Source organism: Dasypus novemcinctus, chromosome 12, assembly GCF_030445035.2.
Source record: "Dasypus novemcinctus isolate mDasNov1 chromosome 12, mDasNov1.1.hap2, whole genome shotgun sequence".
In the NCBI taxonomy this organism is placed as follows: Eukaryota; Metazoa; Chordata; class Mammalia; order Cingulata; family Dasypodidae; genus Dasypus; species Dasypus novemcinctus.
The window spans coordinates 74,809,076-74,824,629 of record NC_080684.1 but is presented as its reverse complement, the minus strand read 5'-3'; the positions used below and the strand labels follow the sequence as shown (position 1 = coordinate 74,824,629).

Genomic DNA, 15,554 nt, shown 5'->3' with positions numbered 1-15,554 from the left:
AGTCATCAACAATGAAGAGGCTTGATAAGTCGTCAGTAGATGACAGGGAAGAGGAGGTAGGTAATGAGTTACAGAATGGATGAAGTTTTTGAAAGAAGAAAAAGAAGAAATCATTTAGAATAGAAAATATCAAACAAGGAGGACCCTCTCCATTCTTTATTTATGTAATGAGGAGGAAAAACAGCCCCCTTGTTAAAGGACTGTAACAGAAAATCTTTGTCAGGGGAAAGTTAGTTTTTCTTAAGGTAAAGGAAGTAAAGGAAAATTTTCCAAGAGAAACTGAGGACAAATGCAAACTTCAAAGAGGGATTTGGGGGATACAGAGAGAGTACAGTTCACATGAGTGTCTGGTGATGCTAGAAGGCTTGCAGTCTTTGAAGCAATATGGAAGTAATCCTAATATTTTTTATAGGAATGTAGCTACTCAGTTCTGGTGATGGTTTTATTTTCTATAATCAGTGGGGTGATATAGCTACATTCCTACCCCCACCCCCCCTCCCCCCCAACACACAGACAGCACTTAGTGATGTAGCCATTTAGGACTGGTGGAGAAGAGTTGGAAGAGATGGCAGATAGCAGTGGGCTGTCCTAAGAGGATGGCTACTCTCTGTTCATCTTTGCCGTGGAAAAGAGGGAAGGCAATTATTAAGAGAAGACTACATTTTGTTTAAAATTAATTCTGTTTAAACAGCAGGAAGGTATTTAATTTTGTAAAGAGTTGCAGCCAAAAGAATTTGTTAAATGTTTTGGAGCTTGAAAGGATTACGCTTCAGTTATTAGACAATGCAACTAGTCATAATACCTGATCCCCTGAGGGTTATCCCCAGGATAACCAGTCTGGGACTCTATCAAAGAAAATAATGTGACTAGAAGATATTTGTCAGGAATAAGAGAGGCTGGAACTGGTAATAAATCCTTCCTCTCTTTTCAATGGAGAATAGGTCCTCATGAGACTTTTACAAATTTGAGCTTTTGATATTCAAAATGGATTTTGAAATATTGAAGATGGTCCAAATAAGACCAAGAGAAATTATTTAAGTTGTTAATGTTTATAGGGAAAAGTTAAAGGTTTATTTCTTTGGAAAAAGAGAAGGTTCATGAGACAGAATTTCTGCTTTCAGTCAGCCCTATACCAAGAAAAAGTTATTTGGTTCTTAAACTATCATGAAAATTGGACTTCAACTGCATTAGTAGAAAGTGTTCTGAAGCCTAAGGAGACATCACTTAAACACCAAGGGTTCATCAAAGGATAGTGTGTAAATGTTATTTCTGGAAGTACGGTTTTATAAGTGTAGCCAGAGCCCTCTGAAAACAAGGGACTAGAGCCCATTGCCCCATCACTTGACAATATATGCAGAGTACTGGATTAAATAACTCAGGAAAGAAGAGAAGAAAGAATGTCTATTTTTATTCTAAAGCATCCAAAAGAATGTGAAAAGTAATGACAGGTAAACAAGTCATAATATAGAATCTGAGGAAACTGAGACATACTACTGTCTTTTATGTCCACACATATTCCTCAGACAGATCTCATGACATCTGGAGAACTGACCCAGTTCATTTTTCTCTTTCTCTGTGGCACATGTGTCACTGGATACCAATATCTGAGTCTCAGTTTCCCTATCTGAGAATAGCGATAACCACTCTGTTCCAGAGATGTGTTGAGAGAATTAGCAATGTTATATGAAATCATCCAACACACAGTGTGGGGCATTTCTGCTAAACAGAGCCATTCTAGGAACTCAGATACAGGCCTTTTTCTAGAGAAGTTTCTGAAAGCCACCTCTACATTCTAAGAGGTCTTGCATAACTTTGAACCTTTTCCAGCATATCATTCTACCAAAGTTCTCTAGAGAAATAGAATCCACAAATATTATATGTATACACACATTTATTTAAAAAGATTTATTTTAAGAAATTGGTTCACATAATTGTATTGTAAACACAGAGCAGGGAAATTCTGGTAAGAGTAATGTTGAAGTCTTGAGTCTAAAATCTGCAGGGGAGACCAGAAGCCTGGAAATTCAGAGAGGAGTAGAGGGTATATATAATCTTGAGGCAGAATTTCATCTTCCAGTGAAATCCTTTGATTTTAAGGCTTCTTTGATTTTAAGGTTTCCAACTATTGGATGAGGTCCACCCTCATAATAAAGAGTAATCTCTATTACTTATAGTCAACTGATTGCAGGTATGAATCCTTTACACAAAATTCCTCCACAGTAACAACAATGCCAGTTGTTAAACAATGGGGCAAGATAACCCAGGTAAGTTGATCCATAAAATTAACTGTTATTACGAGTATCTCTGCTTTTTCCCCAAATAAAATCAGTGCCTAGAAAAATAACACACACTGAGAACAAATCACTGGGAACAGGCTTGGATGACGGCAATGATGAATAAAAGATCCCTGAACAGATGGACAAAGAGGTTTGGGGCTGAGAAAAGGTGTGAGTAGAAGCAGAAAGGGGAATGAGATAATCTTGAACAGACCTTCTTCTCCCTGATCAGTTTGCACAGGACCAAATATGTTTTCAAAATTCAAAATTCACTTCTAGTCACGGAGGAAAGACTCTTAATGTGTAAGTGAAAACCAGATTCCCAGATTAATTTAAAGCATATGAGAATACATGTTATGCAGGATTCATCTATCTCTAGAACTTTCATCTACCTCTAGAACTTTCACAGGGTAAAAGAAGTGTGGAAATTTAATCTGTATATATATTCTTTCTATACCTGTACTAAAACTCAGTTTCACAAACCATGTCAGGTACTAAGAGCCTGAAAAAAATGTCTTATTCTGGGAGAATTTTTTTTTTTTTTTGTAATTTGATTTGTTTGGCTCAGATAGATAAAAGAGAGAATAAAGAGCCTTTCTTTCAAAACACTCAAACCATATTTTGCATTACTTTAACATAATTTTTTGTAAGTTTTCATGTAAAAGGTCTATTGTTTCATTATTACCAAAGCATTCCAAGTTATCAAAATTATTTGATTATCATCTTTTTACTTATCCAACATTAAGTAGGTAAGGCTTTTATAACATTTACTAAATTTCAGTTAACATTAATGAAAAGTGAAGAAAACAATTCAAGACATTCAGGTTTGGGAAAATTATTTCTTACAAGAGCTTTTCTGAAATATCCAACTATAGTATAACTGTATACATTAACTTTTGTCTTAATTAGTGAATTTGTTATAAATTAGATATGTTAAAACCAACTATTTCCATTTTTCAAAATATAAAGTGCTTTATATACTATTTTATTTGGGGTCTACTTTAGTTTGGGTGACTATAAAATAATTTGGGGTTTTTAAAAACTGAGAAGTATTTCTCAAGGTTAGCTTTTCCAAACAGAAAATTGAGTGTTATAAATTCCACCTCCCACAGACCCAGAATTCACATTCATTGGTCAGGGGCAAATACCACTGGTTCTGCATCCTCAGTCACTTCGTGCCATTTCACCAAGTAGGAGCCAAAGGTAAGTTTTAACACTTGTTTTCTTCTTGGGTTAGAGGCATTTTTTTTCCTACTATAACAACCTTTAAAAAATAACTCAACTTGCTTTAATCTTTCATAGTGAACTTTGATTCAAAGGATTTGGTTTAATTTTGCTATTGACTTTATATTTATATTATTCTTGGAAAATCCAGAATCCTGAAGTAGCTTACAATTAATAACACAGAACAAAATAGTTTATCTTAATAGTCATGAAAGATGCCAATAAAATTCCAGTTTGTTCCCAATATATGCCCTAAATCAAGTACACAGACACAAACCACATCCTTTTTAGTATAGACAGGCACTATTGATTTATATTGATTGGAATTTTATGCAAAGGGAATAAATGGTGAGCTTTCAGATGTTTAAAATGTCTGATGATCATATGGCATTATGTATTAAGAATAACTTTTTAACCTATTTATTTTAAAGTTTTATATAAGCATATATTTTAAAATATCATTAGATGGTATAAAATGGACAACACATTCAAAGTTTCAGCAAAGAAACTACATTAAATTTTAATAGAATTGAAGAAAGGAAGTAACAATTTTTAACTAAACGTAAATAAGTGCTCTTCATATTCTTGGGTTCATAGACTGCATAATTGCTATAGCATTAAGAGATATGTCAAGTTCAAGCAAATCCTGATATGTAGCCATTATAATCAATAGAGCATTAAGTTAGAAAAAATATCAACTACTGCAGTAACTGCATAATTTCTTTGAATGGTGAAAGTTGCCATAAACGTACAAGTAAATTATTTATTTAGGTTAGTGGTGGCCACTCATTGCTGCCCACTTGAGTATGGGAGAATGGTTCCTGGAAGATTTGCAAATTAAACTGTTTTATTAAGTAGGCCTTTGCTGGTAATTGCCTAGAAGAGTTCCAAACCTTCAATCCTACAAAGACCTCTGCAAAGGCAAGTAAAATAGAGACTTAGTTTATTCAGTGTGCATAAAAAGTTCATTTGAAAAAAGCATAGGAGGGAATAAACAGGAGCTCCTTGTATTGCTTCTTATTCTCAGAGGAATTTCATATCCTTCTGCTTAAACCTGCTTCATAAAGACTTTCTTTCAAGTAAGTGAAGGTTAATTTGTCTTCCAGTGTATTCAAGCTTAAAAGAAATATTTATCATGAATTCCCTTTTATATGTGTGCATAGGTCCATACACCACAGGCACTGTTCTTAAAGTAAACCCAAAAAGTGTATCCAAAATACAAAACCTTTTAAAATGGGACATGTTTGATAAAAAGTTTTAAAAATATCTGCATGCTTAATAAATGACCACTAAGTATAATTTCTGATAGGACCAACTTAAATGTTTAAAATTAAACTTGAATGTTTTTTTCCTAAATTGAGTGTGTTCAAAGAAATACTTGCAAATTAAAAGTTAAAATTATTAGATCTTGACTGCCTCCTAAAATCATGATATAAGGTAAAATAAAAGCTATGCTTATTAGCCTATTAATCCCAAAGCAAAAGATTGTTCTAATTCCATGTGTGCAAAAATCTTTCTCTAAAAGAATCTTTCCAAATAGTACCTTTTGAAAATGTGTTCTTATTGACTGTAAGTTAAACCTTAGAGATCTATTAAGAATTGAAATAATACAGTAAAAACTAAAGGTTTTTTTAAATTTTTTGTTCCATTTAGTTAAGAACTCATCAAAAATATTGCATGAAATACAATTATATTATATATATATTGATGATACTCAGAGGCACAATATATATATATTGATGATACTCAGAGGCACAAAGTAGTATCAGGGGAAAAAAAACTTTATTATTTTGTTCTGGAAAAAGTAGAAACACCTTGAATTCAGTAGGAACATTTATGAGTCTGGGCTGTATTGTTCGCCAAGTCTGTCTCAGTTTTCTCCTCCTTAAAATGGTCTGGATGACGATCTTCCTCATCATCCATATCTCCCAGATTTGATGAAAGGATCAAATAGAACTTAAATCCTTGTTAAATGGTAAAACTGTTAGGTAATGTAAAAGACTTTTGTGAAAAAGCACTTCACAATCTTTCTGCATCTCATTTTCTCCATTTTTTCTCAAAAAAATGAAATCAATTTATCCTATTTCCATTAGAACAATGTGAATTGCTTTGAACGTCTCTTGTCAACGGTCCTCAGAAACTGTATGGTATCATGTGGTATGTTATTAAATTATCGATGTAAAGAAAATTATAAGCTTGAGAAGCTCAGCATTGATATTGATTTATCATTCCTATTTGGTGTAAACTATTCATAAGTTACCATCAATTAAATATTTATGCTTTTTAAAATGTTATCATTAGGAGAGCTTGGAAAATGAAAACGTTTGCAAGACTTGTTCTCGGACTTGTCATCTTTGAGGCTGCTGTGGCTGCTCCCACCTTGGAGCCCATCAACTATGACTCAGAAACCTATGATGCCACCTTGGAAGACCTGGATAATTTATACACCTATGAAAGCATACCTATTGACCAAGCGGAGGTAATTAGACCTGCTCACTCTTGATACTTTCAAAGGCTTTGGATGAGGGATGGTTTGCTTTTGTTCTTTTCAGGTACTTTTTTGAATATCTAAAAGTAGAGCAGCTTTATCTTAATCATTTCAAATTAGCCTCTTCTCCAAAGCATGTCAATCTGTCAAAGGTTGACACTGCAACAGCCTCAGCTTTCTTATTCACTACATTCCCTTCATGTCGTCTCACTAAATAAAAAAAAAATGTATTTCTATCAAGTTAGAACAGAGAAAAGTTGGAGGAAAAAGTAATCAGCAAAGAAAGGGAGAGTTAGTAAATATGTAACAATGAGCAAAATTTGGGGTAAAGGAGAAAAATGTAAATTAGAAGAAAATAAAATAATGTAGAAAAAAGACAATGGTGAGAATGCCACTGTGACCCAAAAATAAATGGGCTTCCCTAAATGACTGGTTATTTCTCTAGCAATAATGTGGGCATTGGCAAGGTCACAGACCATTAGGCAAATCTGATATGACATGGTCATAATTAAATGCTAGGCTTTTACATAACCAAAGAGTACAGACTAATCTTTCTAAATCAGAAAACAAACAGACCTTGAAATATTAGAGTGTAAGTAATGTCCAACATTGACAAAAAATAATTAAGCATAAATAAACAAAAGGGGAAACTACATCACTTATACAGGATCATAATGTATTTTGTGCACATTCCAATGTAAATCTTCATAAAATAACCATTTTTGATAACGAGGTATATAAAATTTGAAATATTTAGGTAAAAGTATACACTTAAGTTGTATGGAACTTAAATATATCTTTATTAAGAAGTTAGTATTTACCATATTATGTTGCCTCATGAAATATAAATGTGAAATCTTCACTAGAGTTTTCACCAATCTCCTTTCTCCCTTTCCCTTTTCCACTTTTTTAGTAAAGTTTCAGGCTCATTAGAAAATTTCTTTTCTTTTTACATTGGTTATGATTCTATCTAGGAAATCTTTGTTAGTCTAACAGTGATTTCACTTATGGCTTCTATAAAGGGAATTTTCTCTTGAGAATTTATGGTACTTAACACCAATCTCCATGTGGCCTCTGTATCAGCAATCTAATGCATCAATTTAGAGAATTAAAAAAACATATTCCAATGCTTAGCTCATCTACTCTGCTTCTTTTTTCACCTTTCATAGATATAAAAAACTCTTAATGCATATCTAGCAAATTAAGTATTTTAGGATGAATTAATTTTGTCATTCCTCAAAAAAATAAAATAAAAATCACAATATCAGAAAGGTTTAATGGTCACTAAAAGTGCATCCTCCATTTTGAATAGGATTGGGGAGTGGATTCTGTTTCCATTTATTCCCTTGAGAAAGCCAAATACACAAAAAAGGAGATACTATTTGGGACCAGAGCTGCCTGAGGCAAAATTGTGAAGTAGATGAGTTTTATCTGCAGGACTTTTCTAACCCATTCCTTACTGCTGGAAACTTTTCACTGCCCAGGAAGCCCTGGGCATTCCCAATAGTTTCTGCAGTTATTCCTGCCATAAAGAAGTTTGAGCTAATAAATATATCTATATTAAGATGATTTCCTATACAACCTTTCTTCTGTATTTTCACATTCTTGAATATCCACCATGCTGCAAGAACCAAATGGGTTGCATTGTATCCTGTTTACCCCAGCCCTTACCCAATGCAAGTATCTCTAATTCTCCACAGAATTCTTTCACAGTGGCCCAGACAAACTAGAATCCTTAACAACTGAGGGCTCCAAGTAGCCACTAAGAATTAGGCATTCCTGATGTAACAATCCTGTGTGGTGAAGTCATCATCAGAAAACCTGTTTGTCAGTAGATTTACCAATGAATTCAGATATGGTATAATGAGAAAACACATTTGAAAATATAAACTTGCATAATTAAAAATATATTTATAAGCTTGGTCTAGCAGTAAAACCAACCAATCTACCCACCCATCACATACACAGACACACACACACAGACACAGAATAATAATAATAATAATATTCAAAATAAACAACAAATGTTGATAGGGTAAGTAAGATGATAGGAGAAATGAAATTCAAAAGAACTTTAGCGAAGATCTTAACATTTTCTGAATAGGAACTGCCTTACAAAGAAATAGATACTAGTTTATAATTCCTTAAGGGAAGGCCTAAAATAAAGTCAATAGATCCAGTAATGTGAATGGATTTTAGAACATAGTTACTCATGACATGAATATTTTGAATGCAGTTTTGGAAGTCCAGATTCCAGTGACTCCTGGTAAGTTTCCTTATTTCTTCATTATAAATTAAGGTTGGTTGCTCCAAATGTTCTTGATCTTATGTGACACTTCTGGCTGAATATTGCTAATATACCCTTATAGGGCATGTTGATGAAAAAATCATGGTGAATAAAGCACATGGAGAATGGCAGGATAAGCCTTTTCAGCTTTTATCCTTAACTCCAAGGATACGGTTTTGCTTGTTTTAACCTAGAATTTATCTTCTATTCTTAAATTATAAATGAATGGGATAGCTGAATAAGGCTTCTGAAATAAATGCTAGTTTATTTCTTATAATTTATGAAGATTGGGCATTTTAGGACAATGTAGTAGATCTTTTGGTCTTGGCTTTGACCGATAACCCTTAAAAGACTTTGACATAGCTTTTAGGCAGAATTCTAAATTGTTCCCTACGAGACCCATCTCCCAGTTTGTCCACAGTGCTTCATCTTTGAGATTGGGCATATTTTGGGATATCATTCTTGTAATTAGATTATATATGGCCAGTTGACTTAAGAAAGGGTGAGTCTGACTTAATCTTATGAGTTCATTAAATCATGGTTTGGAGACAAGATTTGACGCATAAGAGACTCAATGCAAGGGAAATTTTCTGTTACTGTCTTTGGAGATGGATGGGCTGCATGACAAAGAATGCAGGGGACCTTTAAGAACTGAGAAAAGCTGACAGTCAGCAAGGAAATGGAGACATAAGTCCTATAGCCATAAGGAACTGAATTCTGTCCTAACCATGTGAGCCTGGAAGAGGACCTTGAGCTCCACAAGACAGCACAGTCCTGGTCAACACCTTGATTTTGGTCTGGTGAGACCCCAAGCAGCAGTCATGTCAGCCCTGAAGTTCTGATCCACAGAAACTGTGAACTAAAAATAGGTATTATTTTAAGCTAGTAAGTATATGGCAATTCGTTGTGCAACAAGAAAACTTACACATCAAGTAATAACTGAAACTTCTCTTCGGAAAACCAAATTTGAATTATACTACTGCAAGGCAGGCGTTTGTGAATCCACCATTTAGCCAGTCAATGAGCCCAGCCATCCCCACTCCCCAGTCTTAGAATATCAATAGAATTTTGTTGATTTCTACTTATGGTAGTATATTCATTGTCTCCATAATGGTTCAGAAAGGTTCTTTAAAATATTTGAAACTTGTAAGCGATAAATATTTTAGACTTATGTGATTTCTGATGATCTAGAATACCCAGAATCTAAAGGATTCTAAGTTAGGAGAAGGTTTTAGTTCCAGCAATTCCATCATAATACTGTATTATTCAGTGGATAAATGTGTTTTTACAAAATAAAATGGTTTGAAGTTTTTACTGAGTTTTCATTTTATTTTAATGGTATGAATAGGAATTAGTTGTAGGACATATGACTAAAATATAGATTCTGTGGATTCTGATGGTTTTACTGAATTTCTATTATTATTATTAATATTATTATTATTAATAGCTAACCCTGAGTTCTTACTCAATTGTGTCAAGTACTGCTCTAGGCATTTTACATGCATTACCTGGTTTATGCCTCACAAGAAAACTATAACATAAACAAAAAACAAAAAAAGGAGAAAACTATGACATAAGTACTATTACTATTCCTATTAAACAAATGAGGCTATTGAGACACAGAACAATTAAGTAACTTGACTAAGATTACACACGTAGTAATGTTATATCCGTAAGGATGATATTTTGTCACATCATTTCCAGCAGGATAATGAAAGACTGTATTTCCCCCCAACCTTTCCAACTCTTTTCCAAAGTGCCATTTTACCTTGATAATAGTATTAGATGAACAGAATGTCAGATGTTCCACCACTCCTAAAAGAGAAAGAAAAACATTCTCTTATAAGTGGATGAAACTAAAAGTAACCTTTACAGACACTGACTCAATTAATTACTATAAAAAATAATGGTTTAATATTATTTCAAAATAATAATTTACAGATAACCACTCTTCAATGTATTTGGGTTATGGTCAACAAGCTAATTAAATATATATATTTGATTTTATATATATATATATGTAACATATTTAGTAGTCTAGGGAAAGATTTTGCTCTTTCGTCTTAAGGGGTTTTCAGAAAACGACATTGTTCAAAGTTTGATAATAGTTGAGTAGTTTAAATTGAGACTGTTTTCTGATGAAGGTAGATTTGGTTTTGCCTTTTTCATGGCACAGTTTTTGTGTTCTTAATTGCCCATTTCTCCATAGGTCGGAGGGTACTTCGAACTGTTTTTTAAGAAAAATATTGGTCCTGCCTAAGAGTAATGTCTTTTGCCCCAAGGTAGCCACACATGTGTTAATATCTGTGAAGATCTGTGAAGGGATGTGAACTTCCATTCCTAATATAAAATTTCCTCAGCTCCCTCCAGAAAACAGACTGCTCTTCACCTATAGTACATTTATTTAGTAGCACGTAGATTGCTTTAACTTAATTGCATCTGCAGTGTGTCCATATCATTAACACATACAAAGAAATGTTATATGACAAAGTTCTGTGGAGCTCTTGAATGCATTTACTGTAAGGATGGTGTGGGGAGCATTTGCAATGATAGCATGTACTGGCCTTTATAAGGATACAGAGGAGAATTTTCCCTCAGTCTTCAGTGTCAGAATGGGTTGCAACTTGTAATTAATTTGTTAATTTTCTGGGCTGTATATCTTGGAACTGATTGTTTTTGTCATTTTGCTTCAGCTATTCGGAAATCTGGAGCCTAATTTTTGGCTTGTTCTTCACTGATTTCATGTTATCTCCCCACATTTAATTTCCTGTCACTCAAATCAGCTCACGTAGTTTTCTTGAGGTATTACCCTACACACTTTTTAAAATTGTCTCATATCCTTTCTGGAGTGAGATGGGGTATGCATTCCTCAATAAATATCAACTAATAAAGAGATACCAGTAATAGTAGGCCAACAGGAAATTTCTTGAAGGAAGAATGCTTTCCTTGCCAGTACTCCCTAAAAGATCCTAAAATTGAGGCCAATTGTTCCCTTTCATAGAGAGAAAAGAGTGGCTAGATTGTTTTGAATCATTCTCATAAAGAAAACTGTAATTGAAATAAATTGATTCAGCTTGGGGAAAAACAAGTATCTAGAGATGAAGAAGCTATTAGATTTGTAGGAGGAATGAAAATTAAAGCTAGTGGAATTGTAAGAATGAAGAGACAGTTTAATAAAGGCAGTTTTATCTATTAACAATTGAGTAATGGATTATCTTCACTTGTCATACAGTGCCAGATAAAATAATTTTAGAATGTATGTTGATGCCTATGTAACAATAGAAATCACTTAAGCAGAATCAAGATAATATCAAAATCCTTATGGAAGTCAAAGTCCACTTTAGCTAATTATATATAAAAAGGATCCTAAGTATTCTCTGTACAATATAATAAATTGGTATAGAACTTTGTTAATACTAAAGAGTAGTTTGCCTAAAAATTATGCTACATGATCTTAACAAAAAGTAAATGAATCAGTAATATTTCTATTGTTTCCTCTGGTGACAAAAATCACGAGTGCTTTTATCTTTTATATTTGGAATTATATCTCACTTTGATTAATTTATACAGTATATTTTTAAGTTTACATATAAAATAACTTTTATTGGAAGAAGATACTTTAACTCAGTTGTAATATTCTTTTCCAAATAGGGGGAAAATACCTAATCTTACTCTTCACTGAAGACTCTAGAAGACGGCAGGAAAGAATTTTGCTGATGATATTTTAATATAGTTTCATTGACTTTCCATACGCTTCTTTTAAAAACAGTATTAAACTGTTTGATTTTTATGTTAAGCTATTTGAAAACGTTAATAAATGAAGCACTAAGAAATATACAATCATGCAGACCCACAAGGAAATAAAAAGGATGCTGATAGTCTTTACCAGTAATTTCTTTGTATTCAAAATTTATTTAAGATACTCTCAACATAAAGTAATCCTCAAAATTATCCCTGGAAAGGAGACTTGTTCTCCCCATTTAATATGGAAAACCAAGGATCAGAATTTTGCCCAAGGTTATTCAACTAGTAAGTTCAGACTAGAATTTAAGCCAGGTTCTTTTAGTGCCAAAGCAGAGAGACATTGGCAAAAAACCTTCATTATTTTTCGGTTTCTCTTTAATCTTTACTTCTTTTAGCTACATCCAATATTGAGGATTCCTTTCTTTCAACTTAAGCAATTCAATTATTAGAAATCAGGAAAACAACAATTTTGCAGTGATTACAATGAACACAATATCCAAGAATTTCTTTTAGCTGTCAAAGTATTTAAGGGAGAAATAGGTAAGAAGATCCTTCTGCACTGAAAGCCACTTTGTCAGAAATATGGAAATTGAGTGATCTTTGCCAAATGCATTTCTTCCTCATCTATTTTCAAGATAAAATAGAAAATTAGATACAGCTTTCATTGCCAAATGCTCGTGGTCACATTCTTTTAGATAATTAAGTAAATTTGAGCACCAGGCTCATTTTAAAATCAGAATTTCATTACTCTTAACATATCTACATGCCAGTATGTTAAACCCATAAGAGTGCATCTTTAGTAACACAGGCTGAGCAGCTCAGAGTCTTTTAATACCTTTAAAAGCCAATTCATGACATAGTAGTAACAGAGAAATAGCATCAAGATTTATTATCAACTGTGCAGAAAAACTGGGGAAAAAGATCCATTTAAATTTCCATTCCATTTTCTTTAATAAAAATGCTAGTTAATGCTAGAGTGAAAATCCAAATAATGTTCTGGATTTCAAATAATTTTTTTTTTTTGGTAGTGGAAAATAAACCTGTCATTTAATATTATCCATTGAAGGTCTGGGGTTCTGCTCAGGAACTGAGTGTCACTTTGGGGATCCTAAACTGAGTGATTAGTTTCATGAAGCTGTTTGCCTCCCAATCTGGCTTTGCCCAGTCACTTAAACCATTAATGCACACTCTACAAAGAAAGGTGGGAGAGACCATTGGTTTGGGAGTGTTACTCATTTAGTCACACCATTTTGCTTTACCTTGGCTAGAGGGATTCTTTATGAAGCTGGACTCTTTCAGTGACTACATCCTGAGTGGACTCTTAAGGCACAGGTGTAGTTACTTCAGTTGCACATAAATTATTAGTTCATTATCATGATTCTCTTGGCCTCAAGATTAAAAGAGGACATGGGAAACGGACTTTGGCCCAGTGGTTAGGGCGTCCGTCTACCATATGGGAGGTCCGCGGTTCAAACCCCGGGCCTCCTTGACCCGTGTGGAGCTGGCCATGCGCAGTGCTGATGCGCGCAAGGAGTGCCCTGCCACGCAGGGGTGTCCCCCGCGTAGGGGAGCCCCACGCGCAAGGAGTGCGCCCGTGAGGAGAGCCGCCCAGCGCGAAAAGAAAGTGCAGCCTGCCCAGGAATGGCGCCGCCCACACTTCCCGTGCCGCTGACGACAACAGAAGCGGACAAAGAAACAAGACGCAGCAAATAGACACAGAGAACAGACAACCGGGAGAGGGGGGGAAATTAAATAAATAAATAAATCTTTAAAAAAAAAAAAAAAAAAAAAAAGATTAAAAGAGGACAAATCATTGATTGCATATGAAATAGTATCACAACCTGGTGCTTTCCCCAGCAAATTTAAAGAACAGGTTAATTCCAAGCCTCTGCAATTGTTATTATAGGAAAAAAGAATTATATACCTGCAAACCAGCCAGAGACCAGTATTGCAAGAGACCAGAGTAGAGAGTTGGTGGTATCTGAAGGACAGTAGATGAAAAAAATCGTTTCTTTGGTCAACCTGTGTCATTTATCTCAGGTCCAAGGTCTATGAATTCAATTTGAAGAACTCTCCTACCAGGACCTAAGTTAGGGCCATATGTTCTACCGTTGTCATAGCAGTTCTCTAGATGTGGTCCCTGGACCCTGGCAGCATCAGCATTACCTGAGAGCTAATCAGAAGTGCAAAATCTCAGGTTCGCCTTCAGAACTCAAGAATCAGAAACTCCAGAGAAGGCCCAGGGGAGCGGGGGTGGGAGGGGTGGTGGTTTAAAAAGCCCTCCAGGTCTTTCTGATGCATCTAAGGTTTGAGAAGCACTGAACTAGGAAAAGTGTCCCTCACACAAAGTCTCTTCACTCAGAGTGGCATTTGAGATACTCCTTTCTTCTCGTGCAATTTATAAATTTACAAGAGAGGTAGGTCCGGTTACCAGTTCTTACCTGAAGTGTGTTTCTCTATCTGCATATTCAAAGCCTTGTGTTTCTGGCCGCTGATGCTGCATTGAATGTGTGTTTTATCAGGTGATAGTCCCTCTTTTGAGCAAGGATTTTGAGTCAGGAGGGTTCTGCATATTTAGATGCTTTGTGCCTCACTTCTACCCTTGCTTCTTGCTATGGAATTCAAGAAATCTGCCTCCCGGAGTGTCTTCTCGTCTCCCCATATTTCTTCCACCTAGAGAATCAACCTCAGCAGATTCCTGAACTAAAGCTGCTATTGATGTTTCTGAAGCCTGTGCCCCTCGGGGCCTAGGGAAAAACAATTCCTCTGCCATATTCTCTTCAAGACTGCTCAACAATGGAATGTTTTAGCAGTTAAATAATACTTCTTCCACATCCTATTCAGTATAATTATTTGCCACTCTAGTGCAGTATTCTTAACCTTGGCCACAGGTTTGAATCTCCTGGAACTTAAAAAAAAAAGCCTTTGACCAAGCCACACGCGCACTCCCATCAGTGAAATCAGAATCTCTGGGGACGGAACCCAGCTTGGGTGTTTGACTTCCTTCAATTATTCTTTGAATGTAGCTCAGTTGATTTTTTAAATCATTTTATTTATTATGCTTGTTAATTTGGTTTGTTCACTTCTCTAGTCCTCTGTTATTTCTTTTTTGTTTTCTGGTCCAGAATTTTCTTCTTTTAACGTCGTTCTCTATATTTTTTCTTGTGACTTCTTCTACAGTGACAGATAAAATCAGTAAACCATGATTCTGCCAAAAGTAATGTTATTGTAAAAAATCTTGGAAGCCTTCATATTTCTGAGTTAGTTAATCCTACTGGATATGGTTTCCCTATCAGACTACTCTAACTCAGGGTTGAACTGAGCCCTTTATTGTCTAGCCTATTATTCGCCTTTATTATGTCTTATTTTCACTGGATCTTCCCTAATTCATCAATTTTCTCATTTTTGCTCTCTTAGGGAAAATTCTGCCTGCCTAGAGTTTTCTAAGGATATAGAGACCTACCTTGTGTTTATTACGGTATATACACACAGGCATTGAAATTGTTCAAGAATTATTGCTTTAGCACTTGGTGCT

At 34.7% G+C, this 15,554-nt stretch overlaps 1 protein-coding gene across 1 annotated transcript in view; it reads left to right on the top strand.

Annotated features, from left to right (window-relative positions):
- The first annotated feature begins 5,807 nt into the window (after nt 1-5,807).
- The window catches only part of EPYC (epiphycan), a 53,543-nt gene continuing 43,796 nt past the window's right edge, over nt 5,808-15,554 (top strand). The window contains exon 1 of the mRNA XM_004459826.3: nt 5,808-5,979. Coding sequence (XP_004459883.1) covers nt 5,815-5,979 — 165 coding nt within the window. The 5' untranslated portion in view covers nt 5,808-5,814. The remainder of the gene's footprint in view (nt 5,980-15,554) is intronic.